The sequence below is a fragment of the Telopea speciosissima genome, chromosome 8 (genome assembly GCF_018873765.1).
Source record: "Telopea speciosissima isolate NSW1024214 ecotype Mountain lineage chromosome 8, Tspe_v1, whole genome shotgun sequence".
In the NCBI taxonomy this organism is placed as follows: domain Eukaryota; kingdom Viridiplantae; phylum Streptophyta; class Magnoliopsida; order Proteales; family Proteaceae; genus Telopea; species Telopea speciosissima.
Genome location: NC_057923.1, coordinates 61958316 through 61981474, shown reverse-complemented (window position 1 = coordinate 61981474; position 23159 = coordinate 61958316). Strand labels below are relative to the sequence as shown.

Genomic DNA, 23159 nt, shown 5'->3' with positions numbered 1-23159 from the left:
GTTTTGGATGTTTTTGAAGAATCTGAATTCTGAACTCAAACTTCAGACAAGAAATCTCTTTAAAACCAGAAACATTTCTGCTTTTATTGTATAGCTTCTTTTTTAGAAATTACGACTTCGGAAGTCGATATTTGGAAATTTCTGAGAACTTGCGAACACTGATTTTAGGGTTCTATATATGTTAAAGTCTGGAAATTAGAAGAAGAAGAAGAAGAAATGGTTTCCGCCGAGTTTGAACAGAAGAGAAGATTCTGATTTTCTGTTCGATAGGTGTGGAGTAGAATATTGAGATTATTTTTCAAGGTCTGAATTAGCTCCTGTTGGAATTCGTTTAAGTTTTGATCAAGTGGATTTTTTGACGGAGATTTGAGGTTCTGAGGTTTTTGTTTAAGAATTTGGAATTCTTTAATGAAATTTGATAGATTCTGGGGAAGATTTGGTGAAGATTAGAGTAGAAATGGAGAAGAATAGAGTAAGCAGGAGGGAGACATCATCTGTTATTGGTGAAAGCTTTTCGTTGTCTCGACGAAGATCGCGCAGCAGCATTGGGTTTCGAGACTCCTCTGGTGCGCAGATCTGAAAATTCTTACTCTAACCTGGTTTTTCTTATTTGGGATTGTTTTTCTCTTTTTTGTTCATTGAATGTTGGAATTCGGATGTTGACCTTGCGTGTGAAGGAGTTTGTGATGCTGAGGATGACGGAAGCGATTCTATGAGAGATCAGTCTAATGAGAAGAAGGAGCGGTCTAGTAGGAGGAGGAGACTGAATTCGAACGGGAGGTATCATGTCGATAGGGATGAAGAGAATGGGAGCTCTAATGAAAGCATGAACGATGATGACAACGATGAAGATGACAGACATGTTCTTGGTAGTGGCACTGGTGGTAGCTTTTCAATGAGAATTGAAAGACCAAAGCATCCACAATTGAAGGTAATGTAGATTTTCAGATATCGGGTTTTAATTTGATTCTGCTTTTGAATGCTGTTATCTCCTTATGCAGGGACGGGATGACATGCTTGGGGTTTCAGTTCCTCGAAGGGCTCGCTCTGGTTGGTCTTTTTTATTCCTTATTGGTTCTTTCTCCTTTTCTGTTGATTGAATTTCATTGATGAGATATTCCACACTGTTTGGTTTCGATTTCAGCTTCGGTGAAGAGGTTTCAGGATTCGTGTTCCATTGTTCGGCAATTCTCATCTCCTTTGCCTATTCCGACTAGTGCGGCATCTCCTTCTCCACCTTCATCGAATGCATCAACCAAAGCCCCAAGAAAAATGATGGTGTGTACATTTTCTCTTCTTCTTTTCTTTTTTTTTTTTTGGGAGAGGAACACGAAAATCGTTTTTTTTTTTTTTTTAATATTTAAAACAGGGTTATTATTGAAATAGTATAGTGGATTTTTCAACACAGTTTCTAATATTTTCTGAATTTTTTTTCGTTCAGTGGGTTGATTATTACCCAGTTTGTTATTATATGGTTGTTGGACTGATGAGTTTCTAATCCTCTAGTAAATTATCGCAGAAACCCATGACAAAAGCAAAACTTTCGAAGACATCAAAGGCCGGGATTCAGTATTTCCTTCAGTTTTTATTTCATTCCTAGTAGTAGTGTGCATTATTTATTCGATTGTACTTACACTTTGGTTACTTCAGTATATTAAGCAATTTTATATCCTACTTATCTTGCAGGTTTCCATTTCTGAAAGTGAAGTTGAAGTTGCTCAATTCTTGTATGGACTTACTAGGCTACAATCTCATCAATCTCCTGTCAAGTCAGATGCCTTTAGGAGTCCTTCCCAAGTTGATCACAAGCACAATTCGTCAAATGAAGTTTTGGTTTTAGCTCCATCTAAAATTTCATCTCCTAGGTCAACTCCGGTTTCTCCTCCATCTTCACAGCTGTCGATCTTGCCGCAAAATTCAAGCTCTATACCTACAAGTGTTACAGGTAAGCAGATTAAGTCTCGCATGATTTTTCTGTTCTTCAACTCTGGAGAAATGGGTGTTGGAATTGCTCCACTGATTAGTTTGAAGATGCTAACTGCAAGGATAATTGATACAAGAGCTAAGATTTTGCGTATCTGCTTCTGCTTTTCTATGACAGGTCCTTTTTCTTTTACTCTATATTTGGGGTTTCGAAATAGTCTCTGACGCAGGTGGAAGGTTCAGATCTGTAATAGAGAGATCAGATCTAGTTTATAGGGAGGTTAGCAATAGGATAAAGGGAGACGACGAGGTTTCAAGATCAGATTCTGATATTGGATGAAGAGAGAAGTTGCAGGCTGTTGGGAGGTGAACAGTCAAGTTCAAAATAGACCATGGTTTTGAGGGATAGGCGAGGGAAGGGGCTGGTGTGTTGTGGAAGAGGTGAGGAATAAAAGGGGTTAGGCTTAAGGGCTGTAAGGGTGTTTTAAGGAATGGAAGATGAAAGGTTAAGTTGAGTTGCAGGTTTAATGGAGATAGGTTGGAGTTTGAAGATGATTTAAAGAAGGAGATAGCTAGGAGGGTTGTAGATGACGATAGAAGCAGAGACGGGGGACGAAAGGGAGTATCGTGAGAGAGAGGAGAAGAGATGAGATTGAGAGGGGGAAGAGAAAGAAGAAAAGACATTGAAGAAAGGAGAAGGGAAAGACTCGCCAAAAACGCGAGCGATGGCGAGAGGACTGCTTCAACGCAGGTCTGGCCACCAAGGCTCCAACTAGGTTGGATACATGGGTATTTAAAGAAGAAAATGACTCTTAAACTTTAATAAGTCCTAAAAACTAAATCCAAGAAACATTAATGACTAACACACTATTCTAAACTAATTACTCACCTAGAAACTAAATCCCATAAAATATTAAATACTAGCCTTCAATCTCTTGGACTCCTAATCTAAGAATTTAAAGAGACACATTAATACACCTAGGAATACGGAAAGACTAATGAAGAAAATATTAAAGACTCAATCCTACTAAATATTTCTTGAGAATATCAAGGGCCAAAAAGGGGCTGATTTTAGCCAGCAGATGCTCCATGCATATAGGGTGGCTGGTACTTGGCTGGTCCACACAAAGGCTGGTTGGTGCGTGGTTGGTTGCGTCTAGGTGTTGGCTGCCAAATTTGGTCAGTCCGGTTTAGCCAATCAATTGCTCCTGCATCACTCGTAACCTTAGTCCTTTCAGTGATCAGCAAGAGCAAGGTTCAAGGTCAAAACCTAAATATTTCATGAAACCACCAAAACAGGGTTGAAATTATGCACATTTTGGTGATCAAAGGCCATATTTTGGCCTGAAACTTCATGGAACCTTTAGATTGTTAAAAAACACAATCAAAATATTAGTTTGGTTTCGTACCCTAGGTTGGCAGTGTACGACGTACCTTGGCTGTATATTTCTCAAATATAACCTATGCTACATATAATTTAATACTATAATATACAAAAATAAATGAAAACTACTAAAATCTGTATTTGCAATTTACAAATGGAGAAAAATCATTTAATATTATTAAATGTCAAAGTGTTATAACTTACAACTACAAGTACACCATATACATACAAGTGTACAAGTGTTACAACTATAACTCCATAAATGAACAGTGAACCTCATCAAAGATAAAACTCAAAAGGCTCCTATAAAGCCCTTTTCCTACTCTATGTCAATACAACATAGAGTTCTGGGCAGGCTCGAAAGATGATGAAGATTGTTGCCGCCGATTCCGTGAAGTTGTAGATCAGCCTATGGTATCTAACATATAAAAAATTGAAGCTTAACCACTAAATATTTACCTTTTTTTTTGTTACAAAAAATCACTTTAGGAAAAAGGGTATACTCAAACTTTGAATCTTCAAGAAATCTAGCTCAAATGCACCAAATCTTTGTTGTAGATGTGTTGTAGAAGCCTTCAACACATTCTTCCACTAAGATTTTCAAGTGGAATGGCCAAAAAATTCAAAAGCAAGGTGTTGGAATCTAAATCACAGGTTTTGGTCGAATCCTGTCGAAATTCGAAACAGCGACCAATTTCGATCAAGATTTGGTTTTTAAATAAAAGGAATGTATTGTTTCGGTGGTATGAAACTGAAATGCCGAAACGGTACGAAATTTCGACCAAATCGGTCGAAACATTGCATACCTACATAGTGCATGCAGTTTCATTTTGACCAAGGTCAAAACCAAAATACTTTGCGACTGAAATCCCGAACCATGTTGATCAGAGCCTGATGTAGGAGTTGATTTTTGGTGTTATTTTTATTATTAGACACTTATTTAGTTTCCTATTTGAGTTGTTATCCTAATTGAGAATCCTAGTTCTATTAGGATTCCAGTTAGAGTCTAGTTTCTATTTTATAGGTTTTATTGATTAGTTTCTTACTTAGATTAGGATTGGGTTGTTTTATTATAAATACATGTATGTGGCTGAACAGAAAAGAGAGAGAGAGATTGAAGAGAAAAAAGCTATTGATGAAGCTGTGAGATGCGGCAACGGTGAGATACTGTGGGTGAGAGGATGATGGGCTGAGAGAGCTGATCCTATCCCCCCTTCTATATTCCTTTCTTCTTTTTCTTATCCTTTTATATTCTCCTTCATATGTAAACAGAAAATAGCAATAAAAGAGTTTTATTTATTTAATTTTTGTTCTTTTATTGTATTGATCCTGCTACAATCGATCTCCCGCTGGTTTCCCTAGTTCGAGGTCGATTTTGCATTAGGGCCCCTCTGTGTGTGTTTTGGAGGGGGTTTAGCTTATATCCTTCCTAGATTCCTTGCCTTATCGAAAGTTATATTGGAGGATCCTCCTTATCCACAATTTGACTTCCTTGGGAAGATCCCCAACTTACTCTCCCACATCTGGCAGTTAAGTTGAAATGTTCAAAGAATTCAAATGATAATAAATTGTTTGCAAATTCCTTGCATTGCAAAATCAACTAAGACAATAGATATATATCTCTATTGTACCGGCAATGTGCTTATGCAGAGTAACACCTTTCTTTGGCTAAGGATGCTTAGGAGCTACATCTTTCATCAACTATTGGTTTTAAATAAAATTTTGTTCCTAAGGTAAATGCCATATGTCTGCTGAAATTAAATTCCAAATGATTCCAAATGACTATGAAAATAGTTTGTCTGATTTCATTCATAGCTTATCAAATTGTTTCTCATCGGGCAGGAGGGTTCAAGTCAAAGTCCAACGCTAAGAAATACACTTTCAACTTTAATCAGACTCAACCCAAGGATCAGACTTAGGTCCTTGATTTGAGCAGCCATTCCAAACTTGGGCTGGTTTCACAGTGAATACTGTTAGTTCCATTTAGATTAGGTTAGGTTTTGTCTAGTGAAGAGAACAATAACTGAAATGATATGGAGTTCAAAAAAGTGAGTCATTTCCAAGCCGATATTTTATCCCTTAAACTTCATACTTAGTTATTGTGCAACTTTGTTGCTTGGCAAGCATGGTATAGTGGGGAGCTACTACTTGTTGTATCGTGTATGCTAATGTCACATCTTTACATGTTCAAATAATCATATGCATGGAAACTGTGCGGTTGATCTCCTTTCCTCCTAGGCTTTAAGCTTAAATAGAGAGGAAGATAGTGTAATGCAAGTACATTGACCAAGCAGTGGAATCTTAAAAACATGTACATCTGGTATGATATCCATGTATTCGGGCTTGGTTTTTCCAAAGTCTTGGCCCATACCTCGCTCCTACTTTTAATTGGGATAATTAAATGTGAGGAATGTAAATCGCAGCTGACCCCGGCTAAGGGGTCAGATTGCGCAATTCCTGCTCGGATTTAGCCCAATAAAGTATTTTCCTGGCTATCAATCGGAACCAAAATTGCTCCATTATGATCACTTTTCTTTTCATTTATAATTATGAAATGGTCAGTTATTTCATACACCATTGCTTTTTTGGATTCCATTTCTTGGTGACATCCCCTGACAAACACTTGTCTGTAAATGTTTAACCTTTCATCAACCCACTGAAAAAAACAGCATTATATATGCCCCAAATGATATGGTCCATTATAACACTGCCCTGTATCTTGTAGACTTCTGTTTTGTTTTTTTCTTCTTAACTTTTACCTCGATTTACAAATGGTATCAGACCCCTATTTCTTGATTTCCACTTATTTTGTTGTTTGTTTTTTATGACTGCTTGCATTCTCAACTGAAAGCATTGATAGTCAATTGGATGGATTTAGAGTTATATAACCTAGGACACCTCCAGAGAAACAATGTAGATGCATAAATACTGTAAAAAAGTGCCTCGAGTTTTGAATACCTAAGTCCTTAAGTTTATTGGATGGTGTTATGAGCATGGAAATTCAAAATTTGTTATACCTAAGTGTGATAAAAGCCTTGTTTAATATGTAGACAGATGGTAGCTTCCACTTACCATGAAAAAAGAGAGTAAAATGAGTGAGCGGGATTATGAATTTTTGTTCTCCAAGTCATTTCCATGTTCAAACTGAATTTTTTTTTATGTATGGTGCGAAGCATGCCCCCATATTGAAACATTTCTGAGGTTTATTTAATACTTCTAATTAACTGATGTCGTTATTTACATGAGTTGTGGAAAAGACCACTTCTTTTGGAAATACAAAGTGTAGAGCTCCCACCCTCTGCTAATTCTGGAAGACAGACATAAATCATTTACCGACTTCCAATATTGGCCTGTTTCATGATTTAACATATTGTTTTATTGAAATATTTTAAACTAAGATATGTTTTGGATTTTGCAGTTCCGAAGAGGAAGAAACCAAGAGCTGTACAGTTGGAAGATGGTTATGACTCCACAATGATGGCCTGTGCTTCTAAGCCTTCTGTATGCAACAACCTTGGGAATAGTTCAAACAGTTCAATTCCTGCTTCTTCATCCGAAACTGAAGGAATTATAGGTTCCCCAGCTGCAAAACCAGAGGTTTTATCCGCAAAGTCAGATAAAAATATCATATCCAATGAAGAGTCTACTTCTAAACCAGAAACTTCCTTGCCAGTTTCTTCACCTTCACTAACTTCTTTTCCAGAAAACCTTCCCTTGACAGAGGGGAAACCAAATGCTAAAAGTTCAATAGAGTCAAAGACTTCCGTATCACTGGAAAAGAATCTTCAAACCACTGACAGTCCAAAAGCGGAGGAGGCTGAAGCTTTAGAAGTCGACTTGCAGGCTTCTGTTGATGTTGTGGAGAAAGAATCAAGCCCAATGGGCCAAGATATTTCTGCTCCATTGATATCAGATGTTAAACTGGATACTCCTAACATGTAGGATATCAATAACAAATTATTGATATTTACAGCTTATGACTATTTATTTGGTCTATTAGTTGTTTTATTTAAATTATCTTTCCTTTTCTCTCCCCCCCCCCCCCCCAGTACATCACGAGGTTCTGTAGCTTCTGAGGAAACAAAGATGATGAAATTTGAAATTGATCTGATGGTGAGCAGCTTTGGTATTTCATGTTGTGATGCTTAATTATAGATTTTCTCATGCTTGATTCTTTATATAACTTAATTCCTTGCAGGCTCCCCCTAAAAACGATGATGATGTGCTTGATGAAGTGGGTACAAATGCTTCTCAGACATCAAACCCTGATACAGTGAGTAATTTTTGTTCTTTCATTGGGATGCTCATTTATTTGAACATTTCATGTTTGAGTTGAATTTTTTGAAGCTTACTTCACTCTGTAGACTTGGATAATCCATGCATTCTGGGTTCTGCTACTTGCTTCTTGGACTCCAAGAAACAGATGTCTGTGAACCTCATATGGAAAGATCCTAGAGTCAGCCTCACAACGGGAAGGATGTAGGATGGTTTTAAAATTTTAAGGTATTGTAATAGTGTATTAAAGTTTGGTTTTGGGGACAACTTCCTTAGGTTTTAGATTTATAGAAATGAGTATAGGGTTTTCAAATTGTTTCCCCTCCCCCCCCCCCTCCCCTCTAATATTTCATTTTTTTAAACAATAGATATGCAAAAACCTGAAGGTTCTATGAGAACTAGGGAAGTAGATAAAGGTTATGGTGGTTTTTTTTTTTTTTTTTTTTTTTTTTTTTTTTTTTTTTTTTTTTTTTTTTTTTTTTTTTTTTTTTTTTTTTTTTAAGAGGGAGGGGGTGTGGGTTTGTGTTTTTTTTTTTTTTTTTTTTTTTTTTTTTTTTTTATTTTTAAATTTTTATTTTTTTTTTTTTTTTTTTTTTTTTTTTTTTTTTTTTTTTTTTTTAGTAAGTTAATGGGGGGGGGGGTTATATATTTTTTTTTTTTATATTCTATCCTTTATCCGTTGGTTGAGATTGTGAGGAAGGCATGAAAGGTTAAGAATTGAATGTACATATGGTCATTGTAGAGGAATGATGACTCAGGATATATGCAGGAATAAGCTTAATTGACTTGTGATTTGCACCAAGGGCATAGTTGTCAAGGCGGTCGAAGGGTGGAAAAACTTAAGTCGACACCAACCAAGGCGCCCCAAAACAAACCACCTGGACGCTAGGCGGCGCCTTGACAACCTTGGCACCAAGTAATGGACTGGACAGGCTTAGAGGAAATAGGAGAATGAAATGAAGAGTAATTTAAGTGGTACACAATAAGATTGAACCGAAAAGTTGGGGGCTCCTAGAGAAGAAAGCAGATACAAGAGCTCACATACGGCTAACTACATCAGCCTACTCCATACCTTTCACACCAGAAGCCTACTCAAAAATCCTTGTGCCTCGTATACTTTCGAGCAACGGTTATCCTGATCCACTGCCCTATTTCTGATTTTACAATAGGCTTCAACCCTGAATGAACTAGAGATCTTACGTTCAAAAATTCTTTTGTTATGATTCTTCCAGGTGCACCTGGAAAACGTGCATTGCAATACCAAAACAGTGCCCCCCACCTCTGTTTTACATTTAATTTGTGGAAATCATAGAGAAGAAAAATGTGAACGGCTCTAAAGGAACTAGGGAAGTCCATAACGAAAGTGGTTGAGGTTGTTAAAAGGACATTGAAGCTTGAGAATTGACAAAAGATAGTTCCCAGAGTTGAATTGCTTTGCAGGATATACTCGGAAGAGAACAAGTGGCTATGATAGACTTTTTTTTTTTTTTTTTGGTAAAGGTTATGATAGACTCAGTTGAGTTGTTATCTACATAAAATAACGGTCTGGAGAGGCTTAGAAGAAACGGAGACCAGAAGAAAGTAGGTGGATAATGTAAAGAATTATAGGATCGAATGTAACCGAAGAGGGGGCGAATTGGGTTGTGACCAAATAAAACAAAACATAGCAAACAAAATTTAAACTCAATGTTAATCCTAATAACATCACACAATGGCACAAAACAGAAAACAAATAAGCAACAAACATAGAGAGTGCCATGAAGGATATTACCGGATTGCTTGATGAAGACTACTTGCAAGAGAGAGAGCAAGAGAAAGCAAGAGACAATTAAACACACCAGGATTTAGTATGGTTCGGACCAACTCATCCTACGTCCACTACCTTGATCACAGACCAAGGTTTCTCCACTAATTGATTCTTTTCCCAAGCAAGAATCAAGCCCTTACAAACTCAACCATATTTTCAGGATGAGCACCTAGACCACCTTGGCCAAGAATTTCCATCTAGGTCACATAGACCAAGGATTTTTCTTAAGCAACACAGGCTTCCTTTACTGTAGAAATGACTTCTTCTTTCAAACCTGATAACTTAAAATAATTAAACGCACTATGATCAATACAAGATGATTTTCTATACAACTTGAACACGTTGTAGGACTGATTTTGCCCCTCTCAAGATGATGTAACACTTGAGCACAAAACACAGCAACAACTTCTCAAGATGATGTCGACTATGAAGCTCAAATGCAGCAGTTTAAGATGATTACACGGTTTGCTTTGTGCACTTGTTGTTTGTTGTATATTGTATTGATACTTGGCATCAAATGATTCCATCCTTTTATAAGCAAATGAACTAGTCGTTAGAGTCAAACTAAAGCTTCTCCTTTGAACATGTGAAGTCATCTTCCATTCCCAAGAGAAACTAGTTGTTGGACAACCACTAAAACTTCTTGGAAGTATTAATCCATTTTAGTCTTCAAGATTCAACTTAAGATTTCCAAGAAAAAACTAGTTGTTGGAGATCCTTAACATCAACGAAGATGTTTAAGAGATTCACTTAAGTGGTTAAAGTCCAAGTGGTCATTAAAAAATAGTCAAAGACTTTCCTACTTCTTGACCATACAACATTAAATACTATAGCACAGAAGACCGCACGACCGTCACGGAAGACCGTGGCTACAGGGACTCTAGATAGCCACTCTCGAACATGCACGGAAGACGGCGGCATCGTCTATTTGAGAAGACTTAATCTCATAACTCTCGGACATTCACGGAAGATCACACGGAAGTCCGCAGTAGTCGTCCGTGGACACTTAGCATTAAAACCTCGATTGTCCATGAGTTCAAACTTAGATATTTTGGATCTGCTAATTAAGCTCGGTCGTTCGTCTCTGTTCACAGAAGACCATGGACAGCAGACTTAGACTTCTTTCTAAGTCCAACCACCTAGTTTCTTGGTTTTTTCCATTTAGATCGTTTTTTATGTCATTGTTTGGGCTTTTCACATCTTGTTGATCATGTACATTAGGATTACAAAAATATTTCAATCATATTCAATTCCTAATGCCAAGTCTTGAAGGAATCTTCCATTAGCATTCAACTCCTTGATTCTTCAAGCACAAGGAAGCCCGTCTTCAATAGTTCTTCTTTCAATCAACATGCCTTGTTCTTTCTTCAACTATACCTCTTCAGGAGCTTAGGTAACACCTATCTCTTAGCACATTTAATTCACACATTAGTACACACCCAAACACACATCATGCAATGGTTTTCATATCCAAAACTCATAATATATAAATGGAATCTTCTAGGTTCAACAAGAATAATGCGAGACAGGCTTGAAGGGCGGGCCTTGGTGCAATGGTAAAGGTTGCTCCATTGTGACCAAGTGGTCTCGGGTTCGAGTCTGGAAACAGCCTCTCCGAAAGAAGGGGTAAGGCTGCGCACATTATGACCCTCCCCAAACCCTACAATGGTGGGAGCCTCGTGCACTGGGTATGCCCTTTTTTTAGGCTTGAATTGGCACTTTCATGTGTTCCTTCTCTATTCTTTTGGCGGGCAAAGTCAATGCGATGCCTGGTGAAGTGTATCACTCACATGCCACGTGGTGATCAAGGATGGTAGAGGAATTATGTACCTTTGCACTTTATTTTTTGATTTATATACTATCTTGTTTATCTATTCATTATACTCATTACAGAGATGACCTGGAATAAAATATTTTGCTCACCTTGTTGCCTTCACCCGCCATGGCCTTTGACCATCGCCTTGGATTGGTTTGGCACCATGAAAATGACTGCTCGAGTCTACCAACCTACAAATAGCTACAATAAGGTTTTAGTTGACTGATTGTTTAATAATGCATTGTTTCGAATGAAAATCTTCTAAACTCCGAAATTAAATTCCTGAGGGCAAGGTCTAAATCCACCCAATGCAGAACAGATGGACGAAAAAGAAACAGACTACGAACTCAAAGTAATTGAGGGGCCCAAACACAATGATGGTTTAACCTCTTCCTGCCTTGCCATGCTGTCTTTAACCGTTATTAACTAGGTCAGGTGTTCAATGTGCGTAATGATGTATTACTAAAAAAAGAGCGTACCCAGTGCACGACGCTCCCACCACTGCAGGGTCTGGGGAGGGTCATAATGTACGCAGTCTTACCTCATTTTATGGAGAGGCTGATTCCTGACTCGAACGTGCGACCACTAGGTCGCAGTGGAGCAACCTTACTGTAATGATGTGTTGATCTAGCACATAATTAACTTCTTAGACATTTTTTTATTAGCAAATCAAAATTCAAAAAGGTATGGAGAGATATGTCTTGATAAAAACAGAAGTCTTCTTTAAGGAAGTGAAGGAAGTAAACAAACTTTGAGTTCTAAAACTTACCCTAGTTTTTCTGTTATACCCTAATGGAATGCACATTATAACCTATAATCCCACTTTTATATATGAATGGTAGTTCTGATGGTTCCTGAATTGCATGAAAGCTAATTTATAAATTTCTATCAATATAAATATTATGATATTTAAACTTTAAACTCTTTCCAAAATTGAGTATTAACAAAAAAAAAACTCTTTCTAAGAACACCCAGCCCCCAAAAGAAAAAGAGGAAAAAGACAAAGGACAATGGTTGTAAGTGAAGTTCAAAGGCTCCACAGTAAAATATTTAACTCTACTGAGATCTGCTATTTTAAAATATTGAAAATGGGAATGGTGAGATAGTTCAATATTTTCTTAATTGAATTTCTAGCTTTCCTTCGACATGCAATCACACTGTTCAATTGACTAGTTCATCTATGAAATTTCAAATGAGATTGAGCAGATCATCTTAGCCATTTGAAAAATTACAGGTGTGGAATACTGGAATTGGTTGTCCTTCCCCCCCCCCCCCCAACACAGACCACTTGTTTTTTAAGAATAATTCTGTTGTATAGAACAAATTGATCTTCTAAAGGTATGTACATTATTTGTGTGGGTCTACGTGCCCTGTATAATACTTGTGGGGTAGCAAGACTCTAGTTGTGGCTCGAAAAGTGAATGATATCTGCATGAATAGTCAACATAATCTGATTTAATCTTTCCCAGTGGTTACATTTTTATTTTTTGTCATCTGATATTTTGTGAACCTCAGCTGAACCCAGTCATTGGTAAAGCAAGACAGACTGAAGTGAACATCAATACTGAAGGACAAGTGGAGGCGGATGAAGCAAGACGAAAGCACAATTACAATGTTCTGGATCTAGAGCAGAATAAGCAGATGAAGGAGACTGTGAAGGTGGCAGCCTTGGACAAGCAATTGTATAACGAGAAGAAAAGTGGATCATCTAATGTCGATGATCAGAACCATTTGGATAAGAGTGACAATAAGCAGCCCTCTCAGAAACTATTGAGAAATTCAGCAAGACCAACTGATAGAACTGGTGGGTATTATTAGTTAATAGGACATGATGGCATTGAGATAACCCTAGCACGAATTCATTTATAATAAAGTAGTCACATAGGCTATTACTGACCAGGATAACCAGGAGTATCTTCTGTAACCAAAGTCATCCCAATAGACAACATTAACCATCAGAAAGGTGTACTTCTTTGCTTCTATTATGTCTGTTGACTAATGGGGTGCATTTGAGGGCATATATGTCAAGGCATCGCCCAGGCCCATTGTTGGTGTCACCTTATTTTTTTTCCTTCCTTCAATGCCTAGGGTCTCCTCAACGCCATGACAACTATGTTGGAGGGGATGGTGAGGATCATGTTTGGCATTTTTCCCTCCCTCACCATACACCCCCCCCCCCCCAAAAAAAAAAAAAAAAAAAAACCAAAAAAGTCCCCCACCGTTTCAAGAGATCCCTTATAAGGGGCCTGATAGCTGGATTTTCTGCATGGGTCTACACCATAGTTATCAAGGCGGGAAGGCGACCATGGCGTTTTAGAGGGTAAAAAATCAAGGCGACACCGCCATGGCGGCAAGGCGCCCGCCATGGCGACCAAGGAGCCTGGACGCCTTGGCGACGCCTTGATAATTATGGTCTACACCACTAATATGTTGGTCCATATGATGCTCCTTAAGGATAGTTTGCTATGTTCAACCCCTAGACGTATCACTTTGATTCATTGTTGAGAATGGAAATTTTTTTGGCACCTTCTAGGTGACGATGTAACTGAAAAATCAGAGTAGAAGACTCTCTTTGGTTGGTCTCAGCTTTCAGATTTAACCATCCATCAGATAGTTGGTTGGTAACTCTGGATTAACATGTATCCTTTGGATGGTAGAAGTGTCTCCTCCTGTTTCTATTAGCCTAATCTTTTTCGTTTCTAAATTTCTGTGTTCCTTGGATTCATGTTTTTTTTTTTTGTGTGTGTGTTTGCTCAGGTTTACCTGTTGGAATCATGGCATCCACGTTAAACCCGATTTCAATTACAGTCCCCAGCTGGCCTGGTGGTCGTCCTCCATTCGGGTATGCAAAACTTTCCTGCACTTACAGTAGCCCAGCTCCAGGAATGATAGACTTCCTTTAGATTTAACAGGCAGTCTATTTTATAGACACTGTTAAATAAAAGTCGCTGCTCTTTGCTCTTGAGTGCGCACACAATTTTTCTTTTCCTTTAACCAGAAATCCATTGCAGCTTCTTTCATTTTAAGCAACTTTCCTTTGTTTCACTCTTTCTGCTAGTGCTCTCGGATATGTTCATTGATTAGAATTCCCATGATCAGGTATCTGGGTTCAAGTCCATCAAATCTTTCAGGATTGCAAGTTGTCCAAGCCATTGTGCCCAAGGAAGGGAACTGCGCAATCCCAAATGTAATCCTAGTTTCCTTCTTTCTTCAATGTATGCAAACAGTATGTATTTGTACTTTAGTAACCTCACTGGTTTTATGAAAGTATAACAGCCTTTCATGGTGCTTTAGTATTGGTTTGAGATTTGTGTAGAGTGTGGCATGAATATCTTTCATTCTGTATATTTCTTACTTTTCTTATCTCTGTAATCTAATGTTGTCGGCCAATCTTACTGTGTCTTGTTCCTCTGGCAGCCACCTTTTATGATGCCACCGCAGGCACGGCCCAGTCGCTGTGCCACCCATTGCTTCATTGCTCGGAATATACATTTTCAGCAACAAACAGCTAGACTCAAACCTTTTTGGCATGCTGCAGGCTCTGCAGCTCCTTATGGAGGCAAACCGTACAATTTGAATATGTTGCCACCTTCAGAGTCAATACTTTTCGGTGCTGGTTCCTTAGTAAGAAATCCAAACATGGTTCCCAATGGTAATCATGGACCTGCTTCAGTAATGACACTAAATGGATACAATTCAACAGGCCAACTTCCCAACTCTTTTGCAGATAACCAAAAAAAGCCATGTCAGCTTCCCCAATCAGCACATCAGGTTGGTTTTCAGGTTTTTATTAGCTCCATATTTTAAGAAGCTTTAATTGTAGAGCTTAATTAGATAATGCTGAGTTGTATGTTCCTCATTTATTTATCCCTGTGGCTTTAGTTTCCCTTCCCTGCTCTTTTTCTTGGGCCCTTATTTAAAAGAAACATTATTTGGTGGACTTGAATCATAAGTGATCTTTTTCTACAACACTGTTTGATTGAGATCACAAGGTATGTTATTATTGAACGTAAGCGGAACTGTTCATGATATGAGGAAAAAACATCAGTTCCATTTACTTGATGGACAGAAACTTGGTAATCCCGAGTCCAGATGGCTCCGTCAGGAGCTGGGGTCGTAGATCACACTGAAGGATTCCTGAGCTAAAACACTGTTGGGTAGTAAGACACGGTCCAAAAGTGGGCAAATATCTGAACTGCTTTGTTCAGTTAAGCATTTTGTGTGCTTGTTCTTATGCATGTGCTTATAGGGTATGACAGATATCAACTTGTAATTATTCATTTAATATTGTTAGTTCTTATTTATCTGTTTGTTTTTTAAGGCATATTTTCAGATTCTAATGTTATTGTTATTTGTTATTTTATACCAGATGCCCGCTTTCATTTTTCCATTCACCCAGTCCAGAACAAGTGGAATCAAATCTAGCAATGGAGTGGAAAATGCTAGTCTGGTATCTGCATCTTCTGGGTCTGTAGCTGCTCCTTCTGCATCTGTGAATTCCAAGTTCAGTAACATAGCAGCAAAATCAGATCCACAATACCTCTCAATGCTTCATGGCAGTTATCCTTTCCCCATTCCAGCTGCATACAGAGCCCATATGCCACAACAACAGCGGCCGGGAGCTCCTCCTCTCTTCGGCGGGTCTCTTTATCCTGCTCATCTGTTGCAGCTCCAGTCACGCATGCTTCCACATACCCATAACCAGAACCAATCCACTTCATCTGTATCTTCGTCAAAGTCCCCTGCAGAATCTTGCCGCAATGAGGCTGAACCTGTCCAGGACCAAGAGGGTGGTTCTGAAGTCCAGGTCCTACCTATTCAGAAGGATGTTCCGGGCCAAAATGTTTCTGGGATACCAAATTTCCATCAGAATTTTGCTATCGTACCTCCGTTTTTCAGAGGAAACCAGCCACAGCAGCAACCTGGTGATCCTAATCTACATATGAGATTGAAAGGCTTGGAGGCCACTGCTGGATCTTTTCATTCTGGACATTCTATGTTGCAGACCATGCCAAATTTTGGGCTTCACCAATATTGGATGGGTGGTGGGAACATCCCCAATCAAGCAGTAAATCAATCAAAAGCTCCTTCAAAATCTGCTTCTGTCACAGTCACTGATAAGTTTCTGGAGCCTAGTCATGGTCAGTCATTACCTGTGTCTGCTAGGCAGCAGCATCAAAAACAGGTCGTGGCTCGAACCCAACCATTGGATTCTTCTGTTTCGGCAGCTGGAGGATCATCTCGATTGGATCATACTGACCGTATCCTGGCAGGCTACTCAAATGCTGGAACCAACTTCCAAGCAGGTACGATGGGTTTTCCTCAGTGGAAAATGCCACCTTCTGAGAGGGCTGCCCCTGGATCCTTACCGGGCAATTTTGTTCAATCAGGCATGGCAGTGGCAGCGGTGGCAGAGACTCAAAACGCTGGAAGCTCAGATGTGAAGGCATCAAGGGGGGCCTCACCACCTATGAATCCTACCCGTATAGCTCCCTCATCTGGACTATCTGTCATGGCTCTGTCAGATCAAGCCCAGTGCCAACCCAAGACACAGCAACTCTACTTCTTCAGCGAGTCCACACACCAGAATTCTGGTAGTAGCTGTACCCTGTCATCTCAGAGGCATTCTACAGAGACAAGTTCAGAAAGACAAGCCATGTTTGCAGATGCTCTCAATTGGAGAAGACCAGAGAATCAACAGGCCCAGCCATCTCTGACAGTGGGATACCTAGATGGTGGGAAGAACCCTGCGGTGTTTGGCCATCCTTTGGCTGGAAGTTCAGTTGCAGTAATGGCTGCAGCATCTTATGCCCAGTCAGCAGCGAACTTCCCCATGAAATCAGCTGAACAGAAACCGGCAGCAGGTATATCTTTCCTTCTTTCTCTATCTGTATTTGTGGGGGTACTATCTGTTTCTGTTGCTTTCTCTGGGTACGTCATACCATTGGTTATTTGATCAGCTGAGGCTAGCAACTGCTCTTAGTTGTGCATGTTATCATGGAAGTTTGGCCCCATCCATGAAAAATGTGTCAAATTATCATAACCAATCTTCCATGGCTAAGATTTTTGTGGGAAGTCCAGTTTTTTAGTTGGGTAGTAACAGAGACACTTGTATTTTTAGGCCATAAATATCTAATCTCGTGGTTGTGCTCATCAATTGGTGGGTCCAGTCAGTTATAATCTGCATTAGGGAGACATCCACTTTGGATCTAATTGTGGAAAATACCTTTACCCCAAGCAGCAGTATTGTTTAAATATCTTTTTCCTTTCAAGAGAAGATAATTTTGGGCCTCCATAGCATTTGGCAGTAGCGGAAATTTTATTAAGAGGGTCACTCCAGATCAATGTTCTCCAAGTTTGTTTTCTTGGTTGGTGTATATTCATTGTGATAGCTATCTGCTGGCTTAGGTTGTGAATGGACCATCATAAGACCTTGTTGTCCATCACATGATATCATTCTGTCTATTTTTGTTGTTTGTACTCTTTTAGGCTTTCTTTTATGTACTTGGTCATGTGTGTGTAAAAAAAAATGAAATTAACTCCCTCCTTTTGTGCAATTATTGCAGCTTGAGAATTTGAGACAAAAGATAGTTTCTAGAGGAGGAAATAATACAAGAGAGAAACAGGAATGGACATTTCATGCAGGGGGTTCAATTGATGTTTCTCACCTCCTCTTGAAGAAGGGATGCTGGTGGAACCTGAATCAAGCCAATGATTTTGCTCAACCCATTAATGAGCTGGGTCTCATCTTGCCCTCCTTACATTAGTCTCAAACTAACTTATGGTGGGTTGACCGCAGCCCTTTACTTTCTGACTTTGAAATTAATTATACATACAAGAAAGATCTCTTGTTGCCTTTCACCCTCAACCATTTTTGTACCATATTGTTGTTGGAAGGTTATTTTCTTGTTATTTTGTATCATCCTTATCCCCTAGAAATCATCTGTACATTCTTATTCAAGAAGTTGTAGGCCTGCAGGAGGATATCGAATGGTTATTTTATGCTCAATGATTGCTTCATGTGTTTTATGCATATATCCTAATGATGGTAGTTAGGGCCCGGATTTGAAATGCATCGGGTGAAGTTTTGACAATGTCGTGTGAACCCCATGCTTCAACAATGACATGTGTAATCCATCATATTTCCTTCTGTTCCGTTGTCTTGCATACTGTGATTGTTGTTTTTCTTTTCTGTTTTTGTTCGTCGTGTGTTTGGTTGTTTTCTTGGCGCTTTCTGTTTAGCTTCTTTTGCCTGTTCTTTCTGTCTTCTTTTTTTTTTCTGCTTTCATTTTTCTCCTCTGGTTTGGCTGTGTTGTCTTCTACGCTTCTCCGTAATCTGCTTTTTCCGCTTTCCGTTTAAAACTTCAGTCAAGTTTTTTGCTTCTGTTTTTTTTTTGGGGTGGGGGTTTTGTGTACTGTGTGGTTCCTCAGTTTTGCATTTTCACTCTGATTTCTTTCTTGTTTTGTCTGATTTTTGCTTATTTTTGTCTGTGCCCGTGTTTTGTCTTTCCTCTCTAGGTTTCGATCAATGTTTCTTTCGCTTGGGGCTTTAATCTTCCTTTAGTTTTCTTTGTGTACCAATCTCTGAATTTCCCTGGCCTGTTTTTGTTTCTGTTTTATTTTCATGCTCTCTCCCTTTGCACAGACCATGCATAGCTCACTGTTCTATTGCATTCTGTGGTGCTTATTTTAGGTTCTGTCGTTTTTCGTTCTAGGCTTTCCCTGTGCTATAGGTCGTTTCTGTTCGGTTCATGCTCTGTCAAGCTTTGCTCAACTTTTGTTTTCGTCATTCTCTTTTGATCCATCATTTGCTTTCGTGGTGTTCTTCTGCCTTCTTCAGTATCCTGTTTCTATGTTTTGCTTTATAGCTGCAGTGCTTCCCCCCCCCCCCCCGGCCCCCTCTTCATTCTCCTTCCCCCGCTCCCTGTAGGTTGTTTTGTTTTCCCAAGGGGTCCTTCTGGCTCCTTGGTTTCTTTTGAATTGTCATTTTGTATTTGTTGTGGTAGGTTATCTTGTTGCTTTTCCAGAAAGTTTGGGTGCCTGTGTAGCTGTTTGTTTTTAGGTTTTACTGGTGATCTCCTTCTGGTTCTTTGTCTGATTTTGTTTGGCTTCCCTGTTTTTGGTGCTTTGTTGGCTTGGTTTTTGCTTTGAGCTAGAGTTTGTTTGTTGGGCCTGCTTTTTTTCTGGGCTTTCCCGGAATGGAGTTAATTGAGAATCTGTTGTGGTGGGCCATATTTTCACCTCAAAGCAAATATATGGGGCCACTATCTCTAAGGCCTTGGGCTCTACATGGAGTCTTCGGACTTAAGTTTCGTCAGGTGGGCCCAATGACTTTCCTGATCCAACTTGATTCTGCTAATGGGTTTAAGTTGGCCCTGTATGGGGGGCCATGGCTGGTCAAACAAAATCTCCTCACATTCCTTCCATGGACCCTGTCTTACTCCACGTCTCCACCCAAATGCCTTTCCATTACATGGACCCTTGGGTAGATGTATATGAATTGCCACTGCACTTTTATTCTAAAGAAGTGCCTATGAGTATTGCCAGCAAAATAGGGGTTTTTTGCTTTGTTCGTCTCCCCTCCACACTTAAGGACTTTGGGCAATTCCTTGCAATTTATGTGTCCCAACCCTTGGCCCTACCTTTGTGCCCGGGAATGCTCTCTCTCTCTCTCCCTCTCCCTCTTGTGGGTGAAATTTGTCTACCTGAAATTGCCATCCTTTTGTTTTTAATGTGGTATAATGGGGCACAACTACTTATTCTATAATCAAAGTTTTTCCGTTCCCTACCTTCCCCTACTCAGAAATTATGTTTGGACTCCCTTTATGAGGACTAATGCGCTTAAGGAGCTCTTCAGCGTGCCCTCCTGTTGTTGTTCAGCTGAAACAGATGACGAAGGCCATTATTATCGAATGAGAACAAGCTTTTTCCTTTCCTTGCTTTCGGGTCGTATCTTGTAACTCCCTGCTCGCCTTTGTCAGCACCTGCTCTACTTGTTTATCACAAAGGAAACCAATCTTTTGCTTCTGTTGACAAATGGGGGAAATTTCTCTACAAAACTGTTTGTAGTTATGTCAAACACTTTGAAAGACAATTCCAGTCTTGAGAGCCTACTCAGGTGTATCGCCTGGAATCGTCGTCTTTTCAGCATGCCCGTCGAATCAAGCGTTCGGCATCTTCAAGCAATTTTGCTTGTCCGATAGAAGACGCTTTGGGGGACCTACCGTTCTACAGAGATTCTCTATCTTCTGATAATGTAATAATAGTTCTCTACCCCACCCCCTCCCCAATTGACATTTAAGTTGTATGATACAAGATACAAGTAGTCGACATCATCCCCTCCCCAATGGCTCCCTTGGCCCACCTATGGACTCCCCCTTTGGATGCTGGCCTTCCCTCGATGGGGCATCCCTCCCCTCCTGCTTATATGGCCAAACCTTTGGCATGTTCGGCTACAAACAAGACCGTCCCCTCTAACAATTGTGATTCCGACAGCCCTAAGACTTATTTGATCTCAGGAGGAAGGTCGAAGGTGTGTGTCGCAGCATGTCCAAATCTACAGTTTGATCCTCATCTCAACCTGTGGCCCTTGTTGGCACTCCCCCCCCCCCCCGGGGTCCTTGTATCGGCCGCTCCGTTCCGAATGGCCCTAAACTACATATCTTCTTTGACTAGCAATTGTCTCCTTGGCACAACCCCTGTATGGATGGATATCCCCTCTCTCTGCTTCGCCATTGGTACGTCTGAAGCCTCCATCATAGGCTGATAATTACCATGAGCCAAACCTTAGTATTGCTCTTGCAATGGTCTCAAAGATAATAATTATAGTGTCAAGATTGGATTCTACACATCTAGAGTTCATGTCCTCTGTTATTATAAAGCCAAAAACATACAGAAGTTCTGAGCTCCATAATCCGAGACTTCAAATGGAAACTACTACCTTCTAATTTGATATAATAAGAGATTGTTGACAAAATGTAAGTAATACCAAGATGGGCTAAACCCTAAGAATCAAAAACAAACATAACATAACTTCATTCAACTTTGTCATAAGCTTTTGACATGTCTAACTTAAATGTTGTTCAACCTCTTTTACCTTTAAGATTCTTACGAAAATGGAATAACTCATGATCCAAAATAATATTGTCATAAATTTTCCTATCTTGTATAAATATCACATGAAAAGGGAACAATGATTTAAAATAAAGTATTTCGTTGAGGGAATTCACCTCTTTAACAACACGTGCTGAATGAGTTGACACATTAAAATAAAGTATTTCGTTGCTAAAGGAGTTGTTCGGGATCATCGAGTGACAATAAAACATATTGTCACTAAGGAGATGATTATTAACATTTTCACAAAAAACCCCCAAAAAAGTATTTGGGACCATATGGGTCCTATAAAACTATGTAAATAATAATGTGTCTAATGTTTATTATTAAGACAATTTTATATTCAGATGAAGATTCCGACCTTCAAATTTTTGTCATTTATTTGATTTGCTCAAATAAAGTTTAAAATAGTCGACAACTATAAAGACAAAAGACAATAAAATTTGGACCTAAAATTGACTATGGGGTTGATTCTATAAAATTGAAGTTTGTCACATAAGGGTTTATTTTGGAAAAGATAGTTCATTATAATATATGAAACAGATAGTGACCTACATATTGAACGTGTACCACCAAGATTCATAGGTTAGAATTTTCATGAACATAAAGTCATCCTTAAGAATTGAGTCTGGATGTTATAGTATAGGCTCAAAGATTGGACCACATGCGTCTTATTTGGTCTATATATGAATATTTAAGTTCTTGTCTTGATGTGATTCAAATCCGTTTCATTGTAAGAATTTTCCTATTACCCGGACTCTCACAGCCAAAGAAATAGAATCTTGAAAGTTATTTTCAAAAATACTAAAACCTAGGAGGGATATTTGTGAACCAGGGAACTGAATTATTCCAGCAAATTTTTTTTTTCCCACAACCCCATTCACAGCATGCAAAAAGTGCTGCCCACTCCAACTTCTCTGTTTTGCGGCTACTTCATCTTGAAGTGATTCATAGTTCCATTGGATAAGTTCATAAGACTAACTAATAAAGCTTTCAAGTTTCACCGAATCTCAGATATTCTTTACTTTTATGACTCAATGAATAAAGGTCTTTGTTTTTTTCTTTATGAAGATTAATGAACAAAGATTTAAAAAAGTAGGGAAAAGTAGACATTACCGTAGAGAAATATTTGGTTCCAGTTCTTCTACGGTGTGTTGCCCGTAGTGGCCTGTGTGGTGCAGACTAGACCACACGTGTAATGACTGTCTTACCCTCATTCATGCAAGATGTTTGGACAGAGGTAAGGCGGTCATTGCGCGTGCGACTAAGTCTGGGCTGCTACCGGCAACGCACCGTAGAGGATTTGAATTGGAAATATTTTGGCAAAGAGCCTGACTCATCAGATAACATCACAGATCCTCTATGGCACAGTTGCGCGTAGCAGCCTGTGCGGCGCAGACTGGGCCACGCACGCAATGACCACCTTACCCCAGCTCGAGCAAGGCGTTTGGGCAAGGGTAAGGTGGTCTTTGCGTACACGGCTCGGTCTGCTCTGCTCAGATCGTTACGGGCAGCGCGCCGTAGAGGATCTGAACCCGTCAGATGAACCTATGAAACCTCCTTTTCTTCTTTCCCTTTATCCTTGATTAGCATGCAAGACAGGAATGTAACTGCCATGAGAGATCCTCAGAGAGAGAGAGAGAGAGAGATTCTCTTCTCTTCTCTTCTCCACTCTCATGGCGTCTCCATCACCACTGGGTCTTTCTCTTGCTTGCTGCTAAAATAAACAGAAACCCAAAATCCTAAACAGAAAGTAACAGATTATTTAATAAGAATTTCTGATTCTTCTTCCATTAAAGACTCAAAACAAGATCTTGTGATATATGTACACCCACACACAC

General features: G+C 39.3%; 1 protein-coding gene across 1 annotated transcript; it reads left to right on the top strand.

Moving 5' to 3' along the window:
* Positions 1–304: 304 nt before the first annotated feature.
* LOC122670348 (protein TIME FOR COFFEE-like) lies at positions 305–17856 on the top strand. Its single transcript, XM_043867191.1, has 15 exons — positions 305–566; positions 678–931; positions 1002–1050; positions 1145–1278; positions 1520–1558; positions 1687–1945; positions 6726–7245; positions 7357–7420; positions 7506–7580; positions 12721–13009; positions 13963–14047; positions 14305–14392; positions 14623–14976; positions 15575–17069; positions 17772–17856. The coding sequence occupies exons 1-15, from the start codon at positions 458–460 to the stop codon at positions 17774–17776; spliced, it is 3819 nt and encodes a 1272-aa protein (XP_043723126.1). The 5' UTR covers positions 305–457; the 3' UTR covers positions 17777–17856.
* The last annotated feature ends 5303 nt before the right edge of the window (positions 17857–23159 follow it).